General features: G+C 41.4%; 1 protein-coding gene across 1 annotated transcript; it reads left to right on the top strand.

Moving 5' to 3' along the window:
• The first annotated feature begins 1,919 nt into the window (after window positions 1-1,919).
• LOC131950569 (basic proline-rich protein-like) lies at window positions 1,920-26,860 on the top strand. Its single transcript, XM_059312788.1, has 4 exons — window positions 1,920-1,926; window positions 2,417-3,041; window positions 25,521-25,917; window positions 26,849-26,860. The coding sequence occupies exons 1-4, from the start codon at window positions 1,920-1,922 to the stop codon at window positions 26,858-26,860; spliced, it is 1,041 nt and encodes a 346-aa protein (XP_059168771.1).
• The last annotated feature ends 811 nt before the right edge of the window (window positions 26,861-27,671 follow it).

Here is a 27,671-nt window from a genome sequence, read left to right as displayed (position 1 = left end):
CGTTACGTGTCAACTGGTTATGCGCCATTGAGGCCATTGACTCCGAGGAAATAGCCTAAATTACTACGTCCGGTCAACGGAAGTTACTCAAAATTTGAAAGAAGGCTGTGAATTAGATCTTGTATTTATATGTGAAATTTTATTTATCTGTGTGAAATAGTACTCAAGTTATAGGCTTTTGAAAAATTCAAAGTAGAAAAAGTTCCACTTCCGATTATTGGCAATCACTGAAAAGTTGATACAGAGCTACAAATTTGATATAATTCTTATATATGAAATTTCATCAATCTAGCTGTAACGGTACACAAGTTATCGTGTTCACAGACACACACACACACATATATATATATATATATACACACACGCGCGGACATACGGAAAAAATTGCAAAACTATGTTTTTTTCCGACATAAGGGAGGTGTAAAACATCGAGATCTGTGAAAATCTGGATTTTTTTTTTTTTGCACGATCCTTCACCCGACCTCCAGGAAGTTATTTATATATTGACGGCCCTTATTTTAAAACAAATGAATTTAGGAGTTCCTTAATTATTATTTTTTTTTGCGTCTAATGGAATTTCTTATAATATTTATTTCAAATAATTTTAAAAAGCTGTTTCTTTAACTTGCTTCCTCTGTCTGTCGTGCTTTTGCCGCGCTTCGTCACGGATCGAAACTGCCGAGCGAAATTTTGATCACTTCTAACTACCAATTTTTCTTACACTTGGGTCAAGATCCGATGATAATGCAATCTGACATCAAATTTTACTTAACTGGATGCTCAGATAATTTTTGCCTATATAAAGTACTATTTACCGCACTATTATACGCATATTTTTAGAGTTCATTTAGTGCGCAATTGTTTTTAGTCATGCAGCTTTATTGTATTAAAAAGTTTGTATAATTTATTTTCTCCTTTCTAGTGCAAAATTATATAAAATCTTGTTATTATAACGTATTGTATTAATGTGATTTTTGTTCTTAATTGTAATGTTGGAAGGCATTACCTACAACACAGTTAATTAGTGTGTGTCAACATGTTATGTGCCATATAGACCGTTGACGCTCTCTAAACCTACATCCTCTACATCGTCACTTACCGTCACAAAAGTCCCCCACCCCACCCCATCCGTTAGTTTGGGATCATTTAAGTACAACATATTATTTGTTAACATGATGTTTACCGCAGTTTACTGAAGTTTTTTTTATGCAAAGCGAAGTAACTCCATCAAATTTATCGACATAATAAGCCTGGCTTAGTTATATCCCTTTATCAAATGGTAAACGCTCAGTTGTCATGCACAGAATGCGATGGCGTTTGGGTGGAAAAAAAAACTCGTTAAAAATTAAAAAAAAACAACCTCCTTATGTGTTTACGGGATCTTGTTCTTTTGACAAAATATATTATGCATGTATGTATTTATGTTTTCAAGACTGCGGTGTATGTTTAGATTTTTTAATTTGTGAGTTATTTAAATACGAGAGGGCTATGAGCAGTTGAAAACAAATCTGCCAACGTTTTAGGAGTACAAGAACAGAATCTTGAAACGCGTTAAATTATGAGCTATTCTTTTCAAAATTTTAAAATAGTTAACAAGATTATTTTTTTTTACATTGATGCCCAAGGTAGTTTGCAAAGTTGATGGTTGCGTTTATCTCAATGATAAAGAATTAAAGACATAAAGAGATCCAACCTAGGTAACTAATATATAAATAGATAGACTGTATCTGATGAAGGGTTTGTGTGTGTTTAGTGTGAACACCGCGTAGTGAGATTGTAGTGTGAACTCGCGTAGGACAGTAGCTAGTACTAGGTAAACAAGCGGGAGTGTGTTTTGACAGGTGCGTGGCCGAGTAGTGTTCATCGGGTGGATGTTATTGTTTTTTTTTAATATGGGGGGGGGGGGGGGAGAGGTGGTAATGGGTGGTAATGGAACTTAGCACACGTGTCATAAACTGTGACACGGTGTGTTCATGAGCGATTTAAAGTAGGCCTATTAAAAAAACAGACTGGTTGTTTTAGTGAAAGAGGAAAGCTCATGTCTATTGATTCATATAGGGATACTGCAAGATGAAGTAGTTATACTGTGTTTGATTTTGTTCTGAGATGTTACGTTTTATGAAGGTGTGCATTCTGTCGTGGATTAGGATTAGTTTTTGGGCTAATTGAGGACGCTTTTTAAAAAAATTCTATACTTCGTAACTGTCTGGTTGCTTCGCCATCATATAACCCGTCGCCAAGACGGCAAGTCAAGAACATGAAAACTCAAAAACGACAGGACCCAGTAACAAGATGGTCCTTCAATAAGATGACCCTTCAATAAGATGACCCTTCAATACGATGACCCTTCAATACGATGACCCTTCAATAAGAGGACCCTTCAATATGAGGACCCATTAACAAGATGACCCTTCAGTTAAAAGCTCATTAACAAGAGAACCCACCAACGAGAAATACTTTAAAAAGAAGATACCTCAACGAGAAGACCCGTCACCGAGAGGACCCGTCACCGAGAGGACCCGTCACCGAGAGGACCCGTCACCGAGAGGACCCGTCACCGAGAGGACCCGTCACCGAGAGGACCCGTCACCGAGAGGACCCGTCACCGAGAGGACCCGTCACCGAGAGGACCCGTCACCGAGAGGACCCGTCACCGAGAGGACCCGTCACCGAGAGGACCCGTCACCGAGAGGACCCGTCACCGAGAGGACCCGTCACCGAGAGGACCCGTCACCGAGAGGACCCGTCAACGAGAGGACCCGTCAACGAGAGGACCCGTCAACGAGAGGACCCGTCAACGAGAGGACCCGTCAACGAGAGGACCCGTCACCGAGAGGACCCGTCAACGAGAGGACCCGTCACCGAGAGGACCCGTCAACGAGAGGACCCGTCAACGAGAGGACCCGTCAACGAGAGGACCCGTCAACGAGAGGACCCGTCAACGAGAGGACCCGTCAACGAGAGGACCCGTCAACGAGAGGACCCGTCAACGAGAGGACCCGTCATCGAGAGGACACCGAATCGATGATCAGTCACGATAAGTATCAAAAGTGCTTAAAGCGCGTTTGTGTACACAATAAACAAAAAACCAACACATACAACCTCACTCACAACCGACAATCTGAGACAAAACAACCAACGAACCTGACACCACAAACTAACAAATGACTAACGAACGACAATTGACGAACGAATGACAACTTACCCACTAATAAACAACCAACCAACTGACAAAACCAACCAACGAACCTTACTAAAACCACTAATCGACAACTGACCAACGAACGACAACTGACCAACGAACGACAACTAACCCACTAATAGACAAACAAAAGAACTGACAAAACCAACCAACGAACCTTACTAAAACCACTAATCGTCAACTGACCAACGAACGACAATTGACCAACGAACGACAACTAACCCACTAATAGACAACCAACTAAAGGACACAAACCAACCAACGAACCTTACTAAAACCACTAATCGACAACTGACCAACGAACGACAACTGACCAACGAACGACAACTAACCCACTAATAGACAACCAACTAAAGGACACAAACCAACCAACGAACCTTACTAAAACCACTAATCGACAACTGACCAACGAACGACAATTGACCAACGAACGACAACTAACCCACTAATAGACAACCAACTAAAGGACACAAACCAACCAACGAACCTTACTAAAACCACTAATCGACAACTGACCAACGAACGACAATTGACCAACGAACGACAACTAACCCACTAATAGACAAACAAAAGAACTGACAAAACCAACCAACGAACCTTACTAAAACCACTAATCGTCAACTTACCAACGAACGACAACTGACCAACGAACGACAACTGACCAACGAACGACAACTAACCCACTAATAGACAACCAACTAAAGGACACAAACCAACCAGCGAACCTTACTAAAACCACTAATCGACAACTGACCAACGAACGACAATTGACCAACGAACGACAACTAACCCACTAATAGACAACCAACTAAAGGACACAAACCAACCAACGAACCTTACTAAAACCACTAATCGACAACTGACCAACGAACGACAATTGACCAACGAACGACAACTAACCCACTAATAGACAACCAACTAAAGGACACAAACCAACCAACGAACCTTACTAAAACCACTAATCGACAACTGACCAACGAACGACAACTGACCAACGAACGACAACTAACCCACTAATAGACAACCAACTAAAGGACACAAACCAACCAACGAACCTTACTAAAACCACTAATCGACAACTGACCAACGAACGACAACTGACCAACGAACGACAACTAACCCACTAATAGACAAACCAACCAACGCACCATAACAAACCAACGAACCTAACTTAATCACTACACGACCACTGACCAACGAATGGAAGCCCACTAGCCTTCAAGTCATAACAAGTAGCCGTCAAATTCCTAGCAGCGATGTAACTAGCATCGAAGTTATCAACGAACCAAGAAAATACTGACTACCAGTCAAGTAAACAACTAGGAATGTTGCAGTCAAAACATAAAAACCAAGCCAAACAGCAGTCAAGTAATTCAAAGAACTAAAACCAACAGCAAACCAAACAGACGTTAAGTCATGAAAAGAAAATTAAAAAGCTGTCAAGCAATCCAACCAGCCATAAAGTCATCAAAAGAAATGTAATGCCTAAAGGTCATAAAAAAGAACATAAATAACAGGTAATTTAACCAGCATTGAGCCAACTAACGTCAAGTCATAAATAGCAAGCCAACTAACGTCAAGTTATAAATAGTAAGTCAACTAACGTCAATTCACAAATAGCAAGCCACCTTAAGTCAAATCACAAATAGCAAGCCAACTTATGTCAAGTCTCAAATAGCAAGCCAACTTAAGTCGAGTCATAAATAGCAAGCCAACTAACATCAAGTCATAAATAGCAAGCCAACTAACATCAAGTCATAAATAGTAAGCCAACTAACGTCAAGTCATAAAAAGCAAGCCAACTAACGTCAAGTAATAAATAGCAAGCCCACTATTGTCAAGTCATAAATAGCAAGCCCTCTAACGTAGAGTCATAAATAGCAAGTCAACTAACGTCAAGTCACAAATAGCAAGCCAACTTAAGTCCAGTCAGAAATAGCAAGCCAACTTAATTCCAGTCACAAATTGCAAGCAAACTTAAGTCAAGTCACAAATAGCAAGCAAACTTAAGTCAAGTCATCAATAGCAAGCCAACTAACGTCAAGTCATAAAAAGCAAGCCAACTAACGTCAAGTTATAAAAAGCAAGCCAACTAACGTCAAGTTATAAATAGCAAGCCAACTAACGTCAAGTTATAAATAGCAAGCCAACTAACGTCAAGTCATCAATAGCAAGCCAACTAACGTCAAGTCATCAATAGCAAGCCAACTAACAAGTCATAAATAGCAAGCCAACTAACATCAAGTTATCAATAGCAAGCCAACTAACGTCAAGTCATAAATATCAAGTCAACTAACGTCAAGTCATCAATAGCAAGCTAACTAACGACAAGTCATAAATAGCAAGTCAACTAACGTCAAGTCATAAATAGCAAGCCAACTAACATCAAGTTATCAATAGCAAGCCAACTAACGTCAAGTCATCAATAGCAAGCCAACTAACGTCAAGTCATCAATAGCAAGTCAACTAACGTCAAGTCATAAAAAGCAAGTCAACTAACGTCAAGTTATAAATAGTAAGTCAACTAACGTCAATTAACAAATAGCAAGCCACCTTAAGTCAAATCACAAATAGCGAGCCAACTTATGTCAAGTCACAAATAGCAAGCCAACTTAAGTCGAGTCATAAATAGCAAGCCAACTAACATCAAGTCATAAATAGCAAGCCAACTAACATCAAGTCATAAATAGTAAGCCAACTAACGTCAAGTCATAAAAAGCAAGCCAACTAACGTCAAGTAATAAATAGCAAGCCCACTATTGTCAAGTCATAAATAGCAAGCCCTCTAACGTAGAGCCATCAATAGCAAGCCAACTAACAAGTCATAAATAGCAAGTCAACTAACGTCAAGTCATAAATAGCAAGCCAACTAACATCAAGTTATCAATAGCAAGCCAACTAACGTCAAGTCATAAATATCAAGTCAACTAACGTCAAGTCATCAATAGCAAGCTAACTAACGTCAAGTCATAAAAAGCAAGCCAACTAGTCTCAAGTCACAAATAGCAAGCAAACTAAAGTTATGTCACAAATAGCAAGCAAACTAATGTCATGTCACAAATATCAAGCCAACTAACGTCAAGTCATAAATAGCAAGCCAACTAACGCCCAAATCATAAATAGCAAGCCAACTAACGTCAAGTCATAAATAGCAAGCCAATTAACGTCAAGTCATAACCAGCAAGCCAACTAACGTCAAGTCATAAATATCAAGACAACTAACGTCAAATCATAAATAGCAAGCCAACTAACGTCAAGTCATCAATAGCAAGCCAACTAACGACTAGTTATAATTAGCAAGTCAACTAACGTCAAGTCATAAAAAGCAAGCCAACTAACTACAAGTCTTAAATATCAAGCCAACTAACGTCAAGTCATTAACAGCAACCCAAATACCGTCAAGTCATAAATAGCAAGCCAACAAACGTCAAGTCATAAATAGCAAGAAAACTAACGTCAAGTCATAAATAGCAAGCCAACTAACGTCAAGTCATAAATAGCAAGCCAACTAACGTCAATTCATAAATATCAAGATCACTATTGTCAAGTCATAAATAGCAAGCCAATTTCAAGACAAAAATCACATGTCAACTAACGTCAAGTCATAAATAGCAAGCCAATTAACGTCAAGTCATAAATAGCAAGCCATCTAACACCAAGTCATAAATAGCAAGTCAACTAACGTCAAGTCATTAAATAGCAAGCCATCTAACGTCCAATCATAAATAGCAAGCCAACTAACGTCAAATCATAAATAGTAAGCAAACTAACGTCATGTCAAAAATATCAAGCCAACTAACGTCAAGTCATTAACAGCAACCCAAATACCGTCAAGTCATAAATAGCAAGCCAACAAACGTCAAGTCATAAATAGCAAGTCAACTAACGTCAAGTCATAAATAGCAAGCCAACTAACGTCAAGTCATAAATAGCAAGCCAACTAACGTCAATTCATAAATATCAAGATCACTATTGTCAAGTCATAAATAGCAAGCCAATTTCAAGACAAAAATCACATGTCAACTAACGTCAAGTCATAAATAGCAAGCCAACTAACGTCAAGTCATAAATATCAAGTCAACTAACGTCAAGGCATAAATAGCAAGCCAACTAACGTCAAGTCATAAATATCAAGTCAACTAACGTCAAGTCATAAATAACAAGCCAACTAACGTCAAATCATAAATAGCAAGCCAACTAACGTCAAGTCATAAATAGCAAGCCAATTAACGTCAAGTCATAACCAGCAAGCCAACTAACGTCAAGTCATAAATAGCAAGTCAACTAAATTCAAGTCACAAATAACAAGCCAACTAACGTCAAGTCATCTATAGCAAGCCAATTAACGTCACGTCATCTATAGCAAGCCAACTAACGTCAAGTCATAAATAGCAAGCCATCTAACACCAATTCATAAATAGCAAGTCAACTAACGTCAAGTCATTAAATAGCAAGCCATCTAACGTCCAATCATAAATAGCAAGCCAACTAACGTCAAATCATAAATAGTAAGCAAACTAACGTCATGTCAAAAATATCAAGCCAACTAACGTCAAGTCATTAACAGCAACCCAAATACCGTCAAGTCATAAATAGCAAGCCAACAAACGTCAAGTCATAAATAGCAAGACAACTAACGTCAAGTCATAAATAGCAAGCCAACTAACGTCAAGTCATAAATAGCAAGCCAACTTCAAGTCAAAAATCACATGTCAACTAACGTCAAGTCATAAATAGCAAGCCAACTAACGTCAAGTCATAAATATCAAGTCAACTAACGTCAAGGCATAAATAGCAAGCCAACTAACGTCAAGTCATAAATATCAAGTCAACTAACGTCAAGTCATAAATAACAAGCCAACTAACGTCAAGTCATCAATAGCAAGCCAACTAACGACAAGTCACAAATAGCAAGTCAACTAACGTCAAGTCATAAAAAGCAAGCCAACTAACGTCAAGTCATCAATACCAAGCCAACTAACGTCAAGTCATAAATAGCAAGTCAACTAACGTCAATTCATAAATATCAAGATCACTATTGTCAAGTCATAAATAGCAAGCCAACTAACTTCAAGTCATAAATCACATGTCAACTAACGTCAAGTCATAAATAGCAAGCCAACTAACGTCAAGTCATAAATATCAAGTCAACTAACGTCAAGTCATAAATAACAAGCCAACTAACGTCAAGTCATCAATAGCAAGCCAACTAACGACAAGTCATCAATAGCAAGCCAACTAACGACAAGTCATAAATAACAAGCCAACTAACGTCAAGTCATCAATAGCAAGCCAACTAACGTCAAGTCATCAATAGTAAACCAACTAACGTCAAGTCATAAATAGCAAGTCAACTAACGTCAAGTCATAAAAAGCAAGTCAACTAACGTCAAGTCATAAATATCAAGACAACTAACGTCAAATCATAAATAAAAAGCCAACTAACGTCAAGTCATCAATAGCAAGCCAACTAACGACAAGTCATAAATAGCAAGTCAACTAACGTCAAGTCATAAAAAGAAAGCCAACTAACGTCATCAATAGCAAGCCAACTAACGTCAAGTCATAAATAGCAAGTCAACTAACGTCAAGTCATAAAAAGCAAGCCAACTAATCTCAAGTCACAAATAGCAAGCAAACTAATGTCATGTCACAAATAGCAAGCAAACTAAAGTCATGTCGCAAATATCAAGCCAACTAACGTCAAGTCGTAAATAGCAAGCCAACTAACGCCAAAACATAAATAGCAAGCCAACTAACGTCAAGTTATAAATAGCAAGCCAATTAACGTCAAGTCATAAATAGCAAGCCAACTAACGTCAAGTCATAAGTAGCAAGCCAACTAAAGTCAAGTCATAAATAGCAGCCAACTGACGTCAAGTCATAAATAGCAAGCCAACTAACGTCAAGTCATAAATAGCAAGCCAACTAACGTCAAGTCATAAATAGCAAGCCAACTAACGTCAAGTCATAAATAGCAAGCCAACTAAAGTCAAGTCACAAATAACAAGCCAACTAACGTCACGTCATCTATAGCAAGCCAACTAACGTCACGTCATAAATAGCAAGCCAACTAACACCAAGTCATAAATAGCAAGTCAACTAACGTCAAGTTATAAATAGCAACCCAAATACCGTCAAGTCATAAATAGCAAGCCAACTAACGTCAAGTCATAAATAGCAAGCCAACTAACGTCAAGTCATAAATAGCAAGCCAACTGACGTCAAGTCATATATAGCAAGCCAACTCACGTCAATTCATCAATAGCAAGCCAACTAACATCAAGTCATCAATAGCAAGCCAACTAACTTCAAGTCACAAATCACCAGTCAACTAACGTCAAGTCATAAATAGCAAGCCAACTAACGTCAAGTCATAAATATCAAGTCAACTAACTTCAAGTCATAAATAGTAATCCAACTAACGTCAAGTCATAAATAGCAAGCCAACTAACGACAAGTCACAAATAGCAAGTCAACTAACGTTAAGTCATAAAAAGCAAGCCAACTAACATCAAGTCATCAATAGCAAGCCAACTAACGTCAAGTCATAAAAAGCAAGTCAACTAACGTCAAGTCATAAATAGCAAGCCAACAAACGTAAAGTCATAAATATCAAGACAACTAACGTCAAGTCATAAATAGCAAGCCAACTAACGTCAAGTCATCAATAGCAAGCCAACTAACAAGTCATAAATAGCAAGCCAACTAACGTCAAGTCATAAAAAGCAAGTCAACTAACGTCAAGTCATAAAAAGCAAGCCAACTAACGTCAAGTCATCAATAGCAAGCCAACTAACGTCAAGTCATAAATATCATGACAACTAACGTCAAGTCAACAATAGCAAGCCAACTAACGTCAAGTCATCAATAGCAAGCCAACTAACAAGTCATAAATAGCAAGTCAACTAACGTCAAGTCATAAATAGCAAGCCAACTAACGCCAAATCATAAATAGCAAGCCAACTAACGTCAAGTCATAAGTAGCAAGCCAACTAACGTCAAGTCATAAATAGTAGCCAACTAACGTCAAGTCATAAATAGTAGCCAACTAACGTCAAGTCATAAATAGTAGCCAACTAACGTCAAGTCAAATATAGCAAGCCAACTAACGTCAAGTCATACAAAGCAAGTCAACTAACGTCAAGTCATAAATAGCAAACCAACTAACGTCAAGTCATAAATATCAAGACAACTAACGTCAAATCATAAATAGCAAGCCAACTAACGTCAAGTCATCAATAGCAAGCCAACTAACGACTAGTCATAATTAGCAAGTCAACTAACGTCAAGTCATAAAAAGCAAGCCAACTAACTACAAGTCTTAAATAGCAAGCCAACTAACGTCAAGTCATAAATAGCAAGCCAACTAAAGTCAAGTCACAAATAACAAGCCAACTAACGTCAAGTCATAAAAAGAAAGCCAACTAACGTCATCAATAGCAAGCCAACTAACGTTAAATCATAAATAGCAAGTCAACTAACGTCAAGTCATAAAAAGCAAGCCAACTAATCTCAAGTCACAAATAGCAAGCAAACTAAAGTCATGTCACAAATAGCAAGCAAACTAAAGTCTTGTCGCAAATATCAAGCCAACTAACGTCAAGTCGTAAATAGCAAGCCAACTAACGCCAAATCATAAATAGCAAGCCAACTAACGTCAAGTCATAAATAGCAAGCCAACAAACGTAAAGTCATAAATATCAAGACAACTAACGTCAAGTCATAAATAGCAAGCCAACTAACGTCAAGTCATCAATAGCAAGCCAACTAACAAGTCATAAATAGCAAGCCAACTAACGTCAAGTCATAAAAAGCAAGTCAACTAACGTCAAGTCATAAAAAGCAAGCCAACTAACGTCAAGTCATCAATAGCAAGCCAACTAACGTCAAGTCATAAATATCATGACAACTAACGTCAAGTCAACAATAGCAAGCCAACTAACGTCAAGTCATCAATAGCAAGCCAACTAACAAGTCATAAATAGCAAGTCAACTAACGTCAAGTCATAAATAGCAAGCCAACTAACGCCAAATCATAAAAAGCAAGCCAACTAACGTCAAGTCATAAGTAGCAAGCCAACTAACGTCAAGTCATAAATAGTAGCCAACTAACGTCAAGTCATAAATAGTAGCCAACTAACGTCAAGTCATAAATAGTAGCCAACTAACGTCAAGTCAAATATAGCAAGCCAACTAACGTCAAGTCATAAAAAGCAAGTCAACTAACGTCAAGTCATAAATAGCAAACCAACTAACGTCAAGTCATAAATATCAAGACAACTAACGTCAAATCATAAATAGCAAGCCAACTAACGTCAAGTCATCAATAGCAAGCCAACTAACGACTAGTCATAATTAGCAAGTCAACTAACGTCAAGTCATAAAAAGCAAGCCAACTAACTACAAGTCTTAAATAGCAAGCCAACTAACGTCAAGTCATAAATAGCAAGCCAACTAAAGTCAAGTCACAAATAACAAGCCAACTAACGTCAAGTCATAAAAAGAAAGCCAACTAACGTCATCAATAGCAAGCCAACTAACGTTAAATCATAAATAGCAAGTCAACTAACGTCAAGTCATAAAAAGCAAGCCAACTAATCTCAAGTCACAAATAGCAAGCAAACTAAAGTCATGTCACAAATAGCAAGCAAACTAAAGTCTTGTCGCAAATATCAAGCCAACTAACGTCAAGTCGTAAATAGCAAGCCAACTAACGCCAAATCATAAATAGCAAGCCAACTAACGTCAAGTCATAAATAGCAAGCCAGTTAACGTCAAGTCATAAATAGCAAGCCAACTAACGTCAAGTCATAAATAGCAAGCCAACTAACGTCAAGTCATAAATAGCAAGCCAACTAAAGTCAAGTCACAAATAACAAGCCAACTAACGTCACGTCATCTATAGCAAGCCAACTAACGTCAAGTCATAAAAAGCAAGTCAACTAACGTCAAGTCATAAATATCAAGACAACTAACGTCAAGTCATCAATAGCAAGCCAACTAACAAGTCATCAATAGCAAGCCAACTAACAAGTCATAAATAGCAAGTAAACTAACGTCAAGTCATAAATAGCAAGCCAACTAACGTCAAGTCATAAATATCAAGTCAACTAACGTCAAGTCATAAATAACAAGCCAACTAACGTCAAGTCATCAATAGTAAGCCAACTAACGACAAGTCACAAATAGCAAGTCAACTAACGTCAAGTCATAAAAAGCAAGCCAACTAACGTCAAGTCATTAATAGCAAGCCAACTAACGTCAAGTCATAAATATCAAGACAACTAACGTCAAGTCATCAATAGCAAGCCAACTAACGTCAAGTAATCAATAGCAAGCCAACTAACAAGTCATAAATAGCAAGTCAACTAACGTCAAGACATAAATAGCAAGCCAACTAACGCCAAATCATAAATAGCAAGCCAACTAACGTCAAGTCATAAATAGCAAGCCAACTAACGTCAAGTCATAAGTAGCAAGCCAACTAACGTCAAGTCATAAGTAGCAAGCCAACTAACGTCAAGTCATAAATAGTAGACAACTAACGTCAAGTCATAAATAGTAGCCAACTAACGTCAAGTCAAATATAGCAAGCCAACTAACGTCAAGTCATAAAAAGCAAGTCAACTAACGTCAAGTCATAAATAGTAGCCAACTAACGTCAAGTCAAATATAGCAAGCCAACTAACGTCAAGTCATAAAAAGCAAGTCAACTAACGTCAAGTCATAAATAGCAAACCAACTAACGTCAAGTCATAAATATCAAGACAACTAACGTCAAATCATAAATATCAAGCCAACTAACGTCAAGTCATCAATAGCAAGCCAACTAACGACAAGTCACAAATAGCAAGTCAACTAACGTCAAGTCATCAATAGCAAGCCAACTAACGTCAAGTCATCAATAGCAAGCCAACTAACGTCAAGTCATAAATAGCAAGTCAACTAACGTCAAGTCATAAATAGCAAGTCAACTAACGTCAAGTCATAAAAAGCAAGTCAACTAACGTCAAGTCATAAATAGCAAGCCAACTAACGTCAAGTAATAAATATCAAGACAACTAACGTCAAATCATAAATAGCAAGCCAACTAACGACAAGTCATAAATAGCAAGTCAACTAACGTCAAGTCATAAAAAGAAAGCCAACTAACGTCATCAATAGCAAGCCAACTAACGTCAAATCATAAATATCAAGACAACTAACGTCAAGTAATAAATAGCAAGCCAACTAACGTCAAGTCATCAATAGCAAGCCAACTATCGACAAGTCATTAATAGCAAGCAAACTAACGTCAAGTCATAAATAGCAAGTCAACTAACGTCAAGTTATAAAAAGCAAGCCAACTAATCTCAAGTCACAAATAGCAAGCAAACTAAAGTCATGTCACAAATAGCAAGCAAACTAAAGTCATGTCGCAAATATCAAGCCAACTAACGTCAAGTCGTAAATAGCAAGCCAACTAACGCGAAATCATAAAAAGCAAGCCAACTAACGTCAAGTCATAAATAGCAAGCCAATTAACGTCAAGTCATAAATAGCAAGCCAACTAACGTCAAGTCATAAGTAGCAAGCCAACTAACGTCAAGTCATGAATAGCAGCCAACTAACGTCAAGTCATAAAAAGCAGCCAACTGACGTCAAGTCATAAATAGCAAGCCAACTAACGTCAAGTCATAAATAGCAAGCCAACTAACGTCAAGTCATAAATAGCAAGCCAACTAACGTCAAGTCATAAATAGCAAGCCAACTAAAGTCAAGTCACAAATAACAAGCCAACTAACGTCACGTCATCTATAGCAAGCCAACTAACGTCAAGTCATAAAAAGCAAGTCAACTAACGTCAAGTCATAAATAGCAAGCCAACAAACCTCAAGTCATAAATATCAAGACAACTAACGTCAAGTCATCAATAGCAAGCCAACTAACGTCAAGTCATCAATAGCAAGCCAACTAACAAGTCATTAATAGCAAGTCAACTAACGTCAAGTCATAAATAGCAAGCCAACTAACGTCAAGTCATAAATATCAAGTCAACTAACGTCAAGTCATAAATAACAAGCCAACTAACGTCAAGTCATCAATAGTAAGCCAACTAACGACAAGTCACAAATAGCAAGTGAACTAACGTCAAGTCATTAAAAGCAAGCCAACTAACGTCAAGTCATCAATAGCAAGCCAACTAACGTCAAGTCATAAATATCAAGACAACTAACGTCAAGTCATCAATAGCAAGCCAACTAACGTCAAGTCATCAATAGCAAGCCAACTAACAAGTCACAAATAACAAGTCAACTAACGTCAAGTCATAAAAAGCAAGCCAACTAACGTCAAGTCATCAATAGCAAGCCAACTAACGTCAAGTCACCAATAGCAAGCCAACTAACGTCAAGTCATAAATAGCAAGTCAACTAACGTCAAGTCATAAAAAGCAAGTCAACTAACGTCAAGTCATAAAAAGCAAGCCAACTAACGTCAAGCCATAAATAGCAAGTCAACTAACGTCAAATCATAAATAGCAAGCCAACTAACGTCAAGTCATAAGTAGCAAGCCAACTATTGTCAAGTCATAAATAGCAAGCCAACCAACGTCAAGTCCTAAATTGCAAGCCAACTAAAATCAAGTCACAAATAACAAGCCAACAAACGTCAAGTCATATATAGCAAGCTAACTAACGTCAAGTCATCAATAGCAAGTCAACTAACGTCAAGTCATAAAAAGCAAGCCAACTAATCTCAAGTCACAAAAAGCAAGCCAACTAACGTCGAGTCACAAATAGCAAACCAACTAGCCGTCAATTCACCAGCAGCAAGCCAACTAGCCGTCAAGTCACTAGGAGCAAGCCAACTAGCCGTCACGTCACTAGCAGCAAGCCAACTAGCCGTCATGAACAGCAAGCCAACTAGCCGTCAAGTCATCAGGGGCAAGTCTAATAGTAGTGATATGAATAATTTTAAGCTAATTAATCTTCTGTTTATTAGTAGAAAGCCAAGTAGCCGTCAAGTCAATAGAAGCAAGCCAACTAGCCGTCAACATCAAGCCAACTCGCTATCATGTCACCAACAGCAAGCCAACTAGCCAAGTCACTAGTAGCAAGCCAACTAGCCAAGTCACTAGTAGCAAGCCAACTAGCCAAGTCACTAGCAGCAAGCCAACTAGCCGTCAACAGCAAGCCAACTAGCTGTCATGTCACCAGCAGCAAGCCAACTAACCGTCAATCAGGGGCAAGTCTAGTAGTTGTAATAGCAAGAGTTTTAAGCTAATTAATCCTCTGTTTATTAGTAGAAAACCAACTTGCTGTCAAGTCATTAGCAGCAAGCCAACTAGCCGTCATCAGCAACAAGCCAACTAGCCGTCATCAGCAGCAAGCCAACTAGCCGTCAAGTCACCAGCAGCAAATCAACTATCCGTCATGTCATCAGCAGCAAGCCAACTAGCCGTCAAGTCACCAACAGCAAGCCAACTAGCCGTCAAGTCACCAACAGCAAGCCAACTAGCCGTCAAGTCACCAGCAGCAATCCATCAGGGGCAAGTCTAATAGTTGTAATAGGAATAGTTTTAAGCTAATTAATCTTCTGTTTATTAGTAGAAAGCCAACTTGCTGTCAAGTCATTAGCAGCAAGCCAACAAGCCGTCATCAGCAGCACGCCAACTAGCCGTCAAGTCACCAGAAGCAAGCCAACTAGCCGTCAAGTCATCAGCAGCAAGCCAACTAGCCGTCATCAGCAGCAAGCCAACTAGCCGTCATCAGCAGCAAGCCAACTAGCCGTCACCAGCAGCAAGCCAACTAGCCGTCAAGTCACCAGCATCAAGCCAACTAGCCGTCAAGTCACCAGCATCAAGCCAACTAGCCGTCAAGTCACCAGCATCAAGCCAACTAGCCGTCACCAGCAGCAAGCCAACTAGCCGTCAAGTCACCAGCATCAAGCCAACTAGCCGTCATCAGCAGCAAGCCAACTAGCCGTCATCAGCAGCAAGCCAACTAGCCGTCATCAGCAGCAATCCAACTAGCTGTCACCAGCTGCAAGTTAACTAGCCGTCAAGTCACCAGCAGCAAGCTAACTAGCTGTCAAGTCACTAGCATCAAGCCAACTAGCCGTCAAGTCACCAGCAGCAAGCCAACTAGCCGTCAAGTCACCAGCAGCAAGCCAATTAGCCGTCAAGTCACCAGCAGCAAGCCAACTAGCCGTCATAAACAGCAAGCCAACTAACCGTCAAGTCACCAGCAGCAAGCCAACTAGTCATCATCAGCAGCAAGCCAACTAGCAGTCATCAGCAGCAAGCCATCTTGCAGTCAAGTCACCAGCAGCAAGTCAACTAGCCATCAAGTCATCAGGATCAAGTTTAATAGTTGTAATAGGAATATTTTTAAGCTAATAAATCTTCTGTTTATTAGTAGAAAGCCAACTAGCCGTCAAGTCAACAGCAGCAAGCCAATTAGCCGTCAATTCACCAGCAGCAAGCCAACTAGCCGTCATAAACAGCAAGCCAACTAATCGTCAAGTCACCAGCAGCAAGCCAACTAGTCATCATCAGCAGCAAGCCAACTAGCAGTCATCAGCAGCAAGCCATCTTGCAGTCAAGTCACCAGCAGCAAGTCAACTAGCCATAAAGTCATCAGGGGCAAGTTTAATAGTTGTAATAGGAATATTTTTAAGCTAATAAATCTTCTGTTTATTAGTAGAAAGCCAACTAGCCGTCAAGTCACCAGAAGCAAGCCAACTAGCCGTCACCAGCAGCAAGCCAACTAGCCGTCACCAGCAGCAAGACAACTAGCCGTCAAGTCACCAGCATCAAGCCAACTAGACGTCACCATCAGCAAGCCAACTAGCCGTCAAGTCATCAGGGGCAAGTTTAATAGTTGTAATAGGAATATTTTTAAGCTAATAAATCTTCTGTTTATTAGTAGAAAGCCAACTAGCCGTCAAGTCACCAGAAGCAAGCCAACTAGCCGTCACCAGCAGCAAGCCAACTAGCCGTCACCAGCAGCAAGACAACTAGCCGTCAAGTCACCAGCATCAAGCCAACTAGACGTCACCATCAGCAAGCCAACTAGCCGTCAAGTCATCAGGGGCAAGTCTAATAGTTGTGATAGGAATAGTTTTAAGCTAATTAATCTTCTGTTTATTAGTAGAAAGCCAACTAGCTCTCAAGTCACCAGCAGCAAGCCAACTAGCCGTCAAATCACCAGCAGCAAGCCAATTAGCCGTCACCAGCATTAAGACAAATAGCCGTCACCAACAGCAAGCCAACTAACCATCACCAGCTGCAAGCCAACTAGCCGTCACCAGCATTAAGCCAACTAGCCGTCAAGTCATCAGGGGCAAGTCTAATAGTTGTAATAGGAATAGTTTTAAGCTAATAAATCTTCTGTTTATTAGTAGAAAGCCAACTAGCCGTCAAGTCACCAGCATCAAGCCAACTAGCCGTCATCAGCAGCAAGCCAACTAGCCGTCATCAGCAGCAAGCCAACTAGCCGTCATCAGCAGCAATCCAACTAGCTGTCACCAGCTGCACGTTAACTAGCCGTCAAGTCACCAGCAGCAAGCTAACTAGCTGTCAAGTCACTAGCATCAAGCCAACTAATCGTCAAGTCACCAGCAGCAAGCCAACTAGTCATCATCAGCAGCAAGCCAACTAGCAGTCATCAGCAGCAAGCCATCTTGCAGTCAAGTCACCAGCAGCAAGTCAACTAGCCATAAAGTCATCAGGGGCAAGTTTAATAGTTGTAATAGGAATATTTTTAAGCTAATAAATCTTCTGTTTATTAGTAGAAAGCCAACTAGCCGTCAAGTCACCAGAAGCAAGCCAACTAGCCGTCACCAGCAGCAAGCCAACTAGCCGTCACCAGCAGCAAGACAACTAGCCGTCAAGTCACCAGCATCAAGCCAACTAGACGTCACCATCAGCAAGCCAACTAGCCGTCAAGTCATCAGGGGCAAGTTTAATAGTTGTAATAGGAATATTTTTAAGCTAATAAATCTTCTGTTTATTAGTAGAAAGCCAACTAGCCGTCAAGTCACCAGAAGCAAGCCAACTAGCCGTCACCAGCAGCAAGCCAACTAGCCGTCACCAGCAGCAAGACAACTAGCCGTCAAGTCACCAGCATCAAGCCAACTAGACGTCACCATCAGCAAGCCAACTAGCCGTCAAGTCATCAGGGGCAAGTCTAATAGTTGTGATAGGAATAGTTTAAAGCTAATTAATCTTCTGTTTATTAGTAGAAAGCCAACTAGCTGTCAAGTCACCAGCAGCAAGCCAACTAGCCGTCAAATCACCAGCAGCAAGCCAACTAGCCGTCACCAGCATTAAGACAAATAGCCGTCACCAACAGCAAGCCAACTAACCATCACCAGCTGCAAGCCAACTAGCCGTCACCAGCATTAAGCCAACTAGCCGTCAAGTCATCAGGGGCAAGTCTAATAGTTGTAATAGGAATAGTTTTAAGCTAATAAATCTTCTGTTTATTAGTAGAAAGCCAACTAGCCGTCAAGTCACCAGCATCAAGCCAACTAGCCGTCATCAGCAGCAAGCCAACTAGCCGTCATCAGCAGCAAGCCAACTAGCCGTCATCAGCAGCAATCCAACTAGCTGTCACCAGCTGCACGTTAACTAGCCGTCAAGTCACCAGCAGCAAGCTAACTAGCTGTCAAGTCACTAGCATCAAGCCAACTAGCCGTCAAGTCACCAGCAGCAAGCCAACTAGCCGTCAAGTCACCAGCAGCAAGCCAATTAGCCGTCAAGTCACCAGCAGCAAGCCAACTAGCCGTCATAAACAGCAAGCCAACTAACCGTCAAGTCACCAGCAGCAAGCCAACTAGTCATCATCAGCAGCAAGCCAACTAGCAGTCATCAGCAGCAAGCCATCTTGCAGTCAAGTCACCAGCAGCAAGTCAACTAGCCATCAAGTCATCAGGATCAAGTTTAATAGTTGTAATAGGAATATTTTTAAGCTAATAAATCTTCTGTTTATTAGTAGAAAGCCAACTAGCCGTCAAGTCAACAGCAGCAAGCCAATTAGCCGTCAATTCACCAGCAGCAAGCCAACTAGCCGTCATAAACAGCAAGCCAACTAATCGTCAAGTCACCAGCAGCAAGCCAACTAGTCATCATCAGCAGCAAGCCAACTAGCAGTCATCAGCAGCAAGCCATCTTGCAGTCAAGTCACCAGCAGCAAGTCAACTAGCCATAAAGTCATCAGGGGCAAGTTTAATAGTTGTAATAGGAATATTTTTAAGCTAATAAATCTTCTGTTTATTAGTAGAAAGCCAACTAGCCGTCAAGTCACCAGAAGCAAGCCAACTAGCCGTCACCAGCAGCAAGCCAACTAGCCGTCACCAGCAGCAAGCCAACTAGCCGTCATCAGCAACAAGCCAACTAGCCGTCATCAGCAGCAAGCCAAATAGCTGTCAAGTCATCAGGGGCAAGTTTAATAGTTGTAATAGGAATAGTTTTAAGCTAATTAATCTTCTGTTTATTAGTAGAAAGCCAACTAGCTGTCAAGTCACCAGCAGCAAGCCAACTAGCCGTCAAATCACCAGCAGCAAGCCAACTAGCCGTCACCAGCATTAAGACAAATAGCCGTCACCAACAGCAAGCCAACTAACCATCACCAGCTGCAAGCCAACTAGCCGTCACCAGCATTAAGCCAACTAGCCGTCAAGTCATCAGGGGCAAGTCTAATAGTTGTAATAGGAATAGTTTTAAGCTAATTAATCTTCTGTTTATTAGTAGAAAACCAACTTGCTGTCAAGTCACCAGAAGCAAGCCAACAAGCCGTCATCAGCAGCTCGCCAACTAGCCGTCAAGTCATCAGGGGCAAGTCTAATAGTTGTAATAGGAATAGTTTTAAGCTAATTAATCTTCTGTTTATTAGTAGAAAACCAACTTGCTGTCAAGTCATTAGCAGCAAGCCAACTAGCCGTCAAGTCACCAGAAGTAAGCCAACCAGCCGTCAAGTCATCAGCAGCAAGCCAACTAGCCGTCATCAGCAACAAGCCAACTAGCCGTCACCATCAGCAAGCCAACTAGCCGTCATCAGCAGCAAGCCAACTAGCCGTCAAGTCATCAGCAGCAAGCCAACTAGCCGTCATCAGCAGCAAGCCAACTAGCCGTCAAGTCATCAGGGGCAAGTTTAATAGTTGTAATAGGAATATTTTTAAGCTAATAAATCTTCTGTTTATTAGTGGAAAGCCAACTAGCCGTCAAGTCACCAGCAGCAAGCCAATTAGCCGTCAAGTCACCAGCAGCAAGCCAATTAGCCGTCAAGTCACCACCAGCAAGCCAACTAGCCGTCAAGTCACCAGCAGCAAGCCAATTAGCCGTCAAGTCACAACTAGAAAGCCAACTAGCCGTCAAGTCACCAGCAGCAAGCCAACTAGCCGTCATCAACAGCAAGCCAACTAGCCGTCAAGTCACCAGCAGCAAGCCAACTAGCCGTCAGGTCACCAGCAGCAAGCCAACTAGCCGTCAAGTCACCAGCAGCAAGCCAACTAGCCGTCAAGCCACTAGCATCAAGCCAACTAGCCGTCACTATCAGCAAGCCAACTAGCCGTCATTATCAGCAAGCCAACTAGCCGTCACCATCAGCAAGCCATCTAGCCGTCACCAGCAGCAAGCCAGCTAGCCGTCACCAGCAGCAAGCCAACTAGCCGTCACCAGCAGCAAGCCAACTAGCCGTCACGTCATCAGCAGCAAGCCAACTAGCCGTCAAGTCATCAGCAGCAAGCCAACTAGCCGTCACCAGCAGCAAGCCAACTAGCCGTCAAGTCATCAGGGGCAAGTCTAATAGTTGTAATAGGAATAGTTTTAAGCTAATTAATCTTCTGTTTATTAGTAGAATGCCAACTAGCCGTCACCAGCAGCAAGCCAACTAGCCGTCACCAGCAGCAAGCCAACTAGCCGTCACGTCATCAGCAGCAAGCCAACTAGCCGTCAAGTCATCAGCAGCAAGCCAACTAGCCGTCACCAGCAGCAAGCCAACTAGCCGTCAAGTCATCAGGGGCAAGTCTAATAGTTGCAATAGGAATAGTTTTAAGCTAATTAATCTTCTGTTTATTAGTAGAATGCCAACTAGCCGTCAAGTCATTAGCAGCAAGCCAACTAGCCGTCATCAGCAGCAAGCCAACTAGCCGTCAAGTCATCAGCAGCAAGCCAACTAGCAGTCGTCAGCAGCAAGCCAACTAGCCGCCATAAACAGCAAGCCAACTAGCCGCCATAAACAGCAAGCCAACTAGCCGCCATAAACAGCAAGCCAACTAGCCGCCATAAACAGCAAGCCAACTAGCCGTCATAAACAGCAAGCCAACTAGCCTTCATAAACAGCAAGCCAACTAGCCTTCATAAACAGCAAGGCAACTAGCCGTCATAAACAGCAAGCCAACTAGCCGTCATAAACAGCAAGCCAACTAGCCGTCATAAACAGCAAGCCAACTAGCCGTCAAGTCACCAGCAGCAAGCCAACTAGCCGCCATAAACAGCAAGCCAACTAGCCGCCATAAACAGCAAGCCAACTAGCCGTCATAAACAGCAAGCCAACTAGCCGTCAAGTCACCAACAGCAATTCAACTAGCCGCCATAAACAGCAAGCCAACTAGCCGCCATAAACAGCAAGCCAACTAGCCGTCATAAACAGCAAGGCAAAAAACCGTCAAGTCAGCAGCAGATAGCCAAGTAGCCGTCATCAGCAGCAAGCCACCTAGCCATCAAGTCACCAGCAGCAAGCCAACTAGCCGCCATAAACAGCAAGCCAACTAGCCGCCATAAACAGCAAGCCAACTAGCCGTCATAAACAGCAAGGCAAAAAACCGTCAAGTCAGCAGCAGATAGCCAAGTAGCCGTCATCAGCAGCAAGCCACCTAGCCATCAAGTCACCAGCAGCAAGCCAACTAACCGTCAAGACATAAGCAGCAAGCCAACTAGCCGTCACGTCACCAACAGAAAGCCAACAAGCCCTCACTAGCATAAAGCCAACTACCCAACATCAACAGCAAGTCAACTTGCTACCATCAGCAGTAAGCCAACAAGCCGTTATCAACAGTAAGCCCACCAGCCGTAAAATCAGCAACATATAGCGAAAATAGCCTACAAGCCACCAAAAGCAATCCAACTAGCCACCATGTCATTAGTAACTAACTCCATTAACCGACAACTGACCAACGAACGACAACTGACTAACGAACGACAACTAATCCACTAATAGACAAACCAACCTACTGACAAAAACCAACCAACCAACGAACGTTACTAAAACCACAAACCGACAACTGACCAACGAACGACAACTAATCCACTAATAGACAAACCAACCTACTGACAAAAACCTACCAACCAACGAACGTTACTAAAACCACTAACCGACAACTGACCAACGAACGACAACTAATCCACTAATAGACAAACCAACCTACTGACAAAAACCAACCAACCAACGAACGTTACTAAAACCACTAACCGACAACTGACCAACGAACAACTGACTAACGAACAACAACTAATCCGCTAATAGACAAACCAACCTACTGACAAAAACCAACCAACCAACAAACGTTACTAAAACCACTAACCGACAACTGACAAACGAACGACAACTGACTAACGAACGACAACTAATCCACTAATAGACAAAGCAACCTACTGACAAAAACCAACCAACCAACGAACGTTACTAAAACAACTAACCGACAACTGACCAACGAACGACAACTGACTAACGAACGACAACTAATCCACTAATAGACAAACCAACCTACTGACAAAAACCAACCAACCAACGAACGTTACTAAAACCACTAACCGACAACTGACCAACGAACGACAACTGACTAACGAACGACAACTAATCCACTAATAGACAAACCAACCTACTGACAAAAACCAACCAACCAACGAACGTTACTAAAACCACTAACCGACAACTGACCAACGAACAACTGACTAACGAACAACAACTAATCCGCTAATAGACAAACCAACCTACTGACAAAAACCAACCAACCAACAAACGTTACTAAAACCACTAACCGACAACTGACCAACGAACGACAACTGACTAACGAACGACAACTAATCCACTAATAGACAAACCAACCTACTGACAAAAACCAACCAACCAACGAACGTTACTAAAACCACTAACCGACAACTGACCAACGAACGACAACTGACTAACGAACGACAACTAATCCACTAATAGACAAACCAACCTACTAACAAAAACCAACCAACCAACGAACGTTACTAAAACCACTAACCGACAACTGACCAACGAACGACAACTAATCCACTAATAGACAAACCAACCTACTGACAAAAACCAACCAACCAACGAACGTTACTAAAACCACTAACCGACAACTGACCAACGAACGACAACTGACTAACGAACGACAACTAATCCGCTAATAGACAAACCAACCTACTGACAAAAACCAACCAACCAACAAACGTTACTAAAACCACTAACCGACAACTGACCAACGAACGACAACTGACTAACGAACGACAACTAATCCACTAATAGACAAACCAACCTACTGACAAAAACCAACCAACCAACGAACGTTACTAAAACCACTAACCGACAACTGACCAACGAACGACAACTGACTAACGAACGACAACTAATCCACTAATAGACAAACCAACCTACTGACAAAAACCAACCAACCAACGAACGTTACTAAAACCACTAACCGACAACTGACCAACGAACGACAACTGACTAACGAACGACAACTAATCCACTAATAGACAAACCAACCTACTGACAAAAACCAACCAAACCACGAACGTTACTAAAACCACTAACCGACAACTGACCAACGAACGACAACTGACTAACGAACGACAACTAATCCACTAATAGACAAACCAACCTACTGACAAAAACCAACCAACCAACGAACGTTACTAAAACCACTAACCGACAACTGACCAACGAACGACAACTGACTAACGAACGACAACTAATCCACTAATAGACAAACCAACCTACTAACAAAAACCAACCAACCAACGAACGTTACTAAAACCACTAACCGACAACTGACCAACGAACGACAACTAATCCACTAATAGACAAACCAACCTACTGACAAAAACCAACCAACCAACGAACGTTACTAAAACCACTAACCGACAACTGACCAACGAACGACAACTGACTAACGAACGACAACTAATCCGCTAATAGACAAACCAACCTACTGACAAAAACCAACCAACCAACAAACGTTACTAAAACCACTAACCGACAACTGACCAACGAACGACAACTGACTAACGAACGACAACTAATCCACTAATAGACAAACCAACCTACTGACAAAAACCAACCAACCAACGAACGTTACTAAAACCACTAACCGACAACTGACCAACGAACGACAACTGACTAACGAACGACAACTAATCCACTAATAGACAAACCAACCTACTGACAAAAACCAACCAACCAACGAACGTTACTAAAACCACTAACCGACAACTGACCAACGAACGACAACTGACTAACGAACGACAACTAATCCACTAATAGACAAACCAACCTACTGACAAAAACCAACCAACCAACGAACGTTACTAAAACCACTAACCGACAACTGACCAACGAACGACAACTGACTAACGAACGACAACTAATCCACTAATAGACAAACCAACCTACTAACTAAAACCAACCAACCAACGAACGTTACTAAAACCACTAACCGACAACTGACCAACGAACGAGAACTGACTAACGAACGACAACTAATCCACTAATAGACAAACCAACCTACTGACAAAAACCAACCAACCAACGAACGTTACTAAAACCACTAACCGACAACTGACCAACGAACGACAACTAATCCACTAATAGACAAACAACCAATCGACAAAAACCAACCAACGAACCTTACTAAAATGACTAACCGACAATTGACCAACGAACGACAACTGACCAACGAACGACAACTAACCCACTAATAGACAAACCAACCTACGGACAAAAACGAACCAACCAACGAACCTTACTAACACCACTAACCGACAACTGACCAACGAACTACAACTAACCCACTAATGGACAAACAACCAATCGACAAAAACCAACCAACTGACAAAAACCAATCTACGAACCTTACTAACGCCACTAACCGACAACTGACAAACGAATTACAACTGACCAACGAACGACAACTAAAACACTAACAAGCAAACCAACGAACGAAAAACAACCAACGCACCTTACTAGCACCACTGACCGGTTAATAAACAACGAACGAAGGACGAAGTTAGCAGCCTATGAGCCGACGACCGAACGTGCAGCCCAGGAGCCAACAGCCCAGGACCCAACAGCCCAGGAGCCAACAGCCCAGGACCCAACAGCCCAGGACCCAACAGCCCAGGAGCCAACAGCCCAGGAGCCAACAGCCTAGGACCCAACAGCCCAGGAGCCAACAGCCCAGGACCCAACAGCCCAGGAGCCAACAGCCCAGGACCCAACAGCCCAGGAGCCAACAGCCCAGGACCCAACAGCCCAGGAGCCAACAGCCCAGGACCCAACAGCCCAGGACCCAAAAGCCCAGGACCCAACAGCCCAGGAGCCAACAGCCCAGGAGCCAACAGCCTAGGACCCAACAGCCCAGGAGCCAACAGCCCAGGACCCAACAGCCCAGGAGCCAACAGCCCAGGACCCAACAGCCCAGGACCCAACAGCCCAGGAGCCAACCAACAGCCCAGGAGCCAACAGCCCAGGAGCCAACAGCCCAGGACCCAACAGCCCAGGAGCCAACAGCCCAGGACCCAACAGCCCAGGACCCAACAGCCCAGGAGCCAACCAACAGCCCAGGAGCCAACAGCCCAGGAGCCAACAGCCCAGGAGCCAACCAACAGCCCAGGAGCCAACAGCCCAGGACCCAACAGCCCAGGAGCCAACCAACAGCCCAGGAGCCAACAGCCCAGGAGCCAACAGCCCAGGACCCAACAGCCCAGGAGCCAACAGCCCAGGACCCAACAGCCCAGGAGCCAACAGCCCAGGACCCAACAGCCCAGGACCCAACAGCCCAGGACCCAACAGCCCAGGACCCAACAGCCCAGGAGCCAACGAACAGCCCAGGAGCCAACGAACAGCCCAGGAGCCAACGAACAGCCCATGAGCCAACCAACAGCCCAGGCGCCAACCCACAGCCCATGAGCCAACCAACAGCCCATGAGCCAACCAACAGCCCATGAGCCAACCAACAGCCCAGGAGCCAACCAACAGCCCAGGAGCCAACCAACAGCCCAGGAGCCAACCAACAGCCCAGGAGCCAACCAACAGCCAAAGAGTCGACAGCCCAGGAGCCAACAGCCCAGGACCCAACCAACAGCCAAAGAGTCGACAGCCGTATAATCGTGATACTTGTAACTGCACCCAGACCACTAAACGACAACCAAGGGAAGCTAACATGCTAGCTGACAACTAACCAAGCACAACCCATACTATTCTTATACCTAAATTATTTAAGTCGCTTGAATATTATGTATACCTGTTTGTATTATGTTTACTGTTTTACTTTAAATCAGGAATACAATTCTAATAATTTAATTATGTGTCAAGTCACTTGGATATTATGTATACCTGTTTCTATTATATTTGTTTAACTTCAAATTAGGAATACAATTAGAATACCTAATTCTTTTGTCAAATCACTTTGATATTATGTATCCCTGTTTCTATTATATTTATTGTTTTACTTCAAATTAGGAATACAATTAGAATACCTAATTCTTTTGTCAAATCACTTAGATATTATGTATCCCTGTTTCTATTATATTTATTGTTTTACTTCAAGTTAGGAATACAATTCTAATAACTAATTTATTTGTCAAGCCACTTAGATATTATGTATACCTGTTTTTATTATGTTTATTGTTTTACTTCAAGTTAGGATTACAATTCTAATAACTAAATAATTTGTCAAGTCACTTGGATATTATGTATACCTGTTTCTATTATGTTTGTTTTACTTCAAATTAGGAATGCAATTTTAATAACTAAATTACTTCTCAAGTCACTAAGATATTATGTATACCTGTTTCTGTTATGTTTTATTTATTTCAAATTAGAATACAGTTCTAATAACTAATTTATTTGTCAAGCCACTTAGATATTATGTATACCTGTTAATTTTATATTTATTGTTTTATGTCAAATTAAGCAATACAATTAGAACATTTAAATTATTTGTCAAGTCACTTGGATATTATGTATACCTGTTTCTATTATGTTTTATTAATTTCAAATTAGGAATACAGTTCTAATAACTAATATATTTGTCAAGTAACTTGGATATTAGGCGTATCTGTTTATACAATGTTTGTAATTTTACTTCAAATGAGGAAATTAAAGCTCACTAAATTATTAGTCACGTCGCTTTTATATTATGTATACCTGTTTCTATTGTGTTTGTTTTTACTTCAAATTAGAATACAATT

Source organism: Physella acuta, unplaced genomic scaffold (genome assembly GCF_028476545.2).
Source record: "Physella acuta isolate Inbredline_101_S28 unplaced genomic scaffold, ASM2847654v3 ptg000773l, whole genome shotgun sequence".
NCBI classification, from domain to species: Eukaryota; Metazoa; Mollusca; class Gastropoda; family Physidae; genus Physella; species Physella acuta.
Note: the sequence above shows the minus strand (reverse complement) of the source record. Positions and strands in the feature narration are given on the sequence as shown.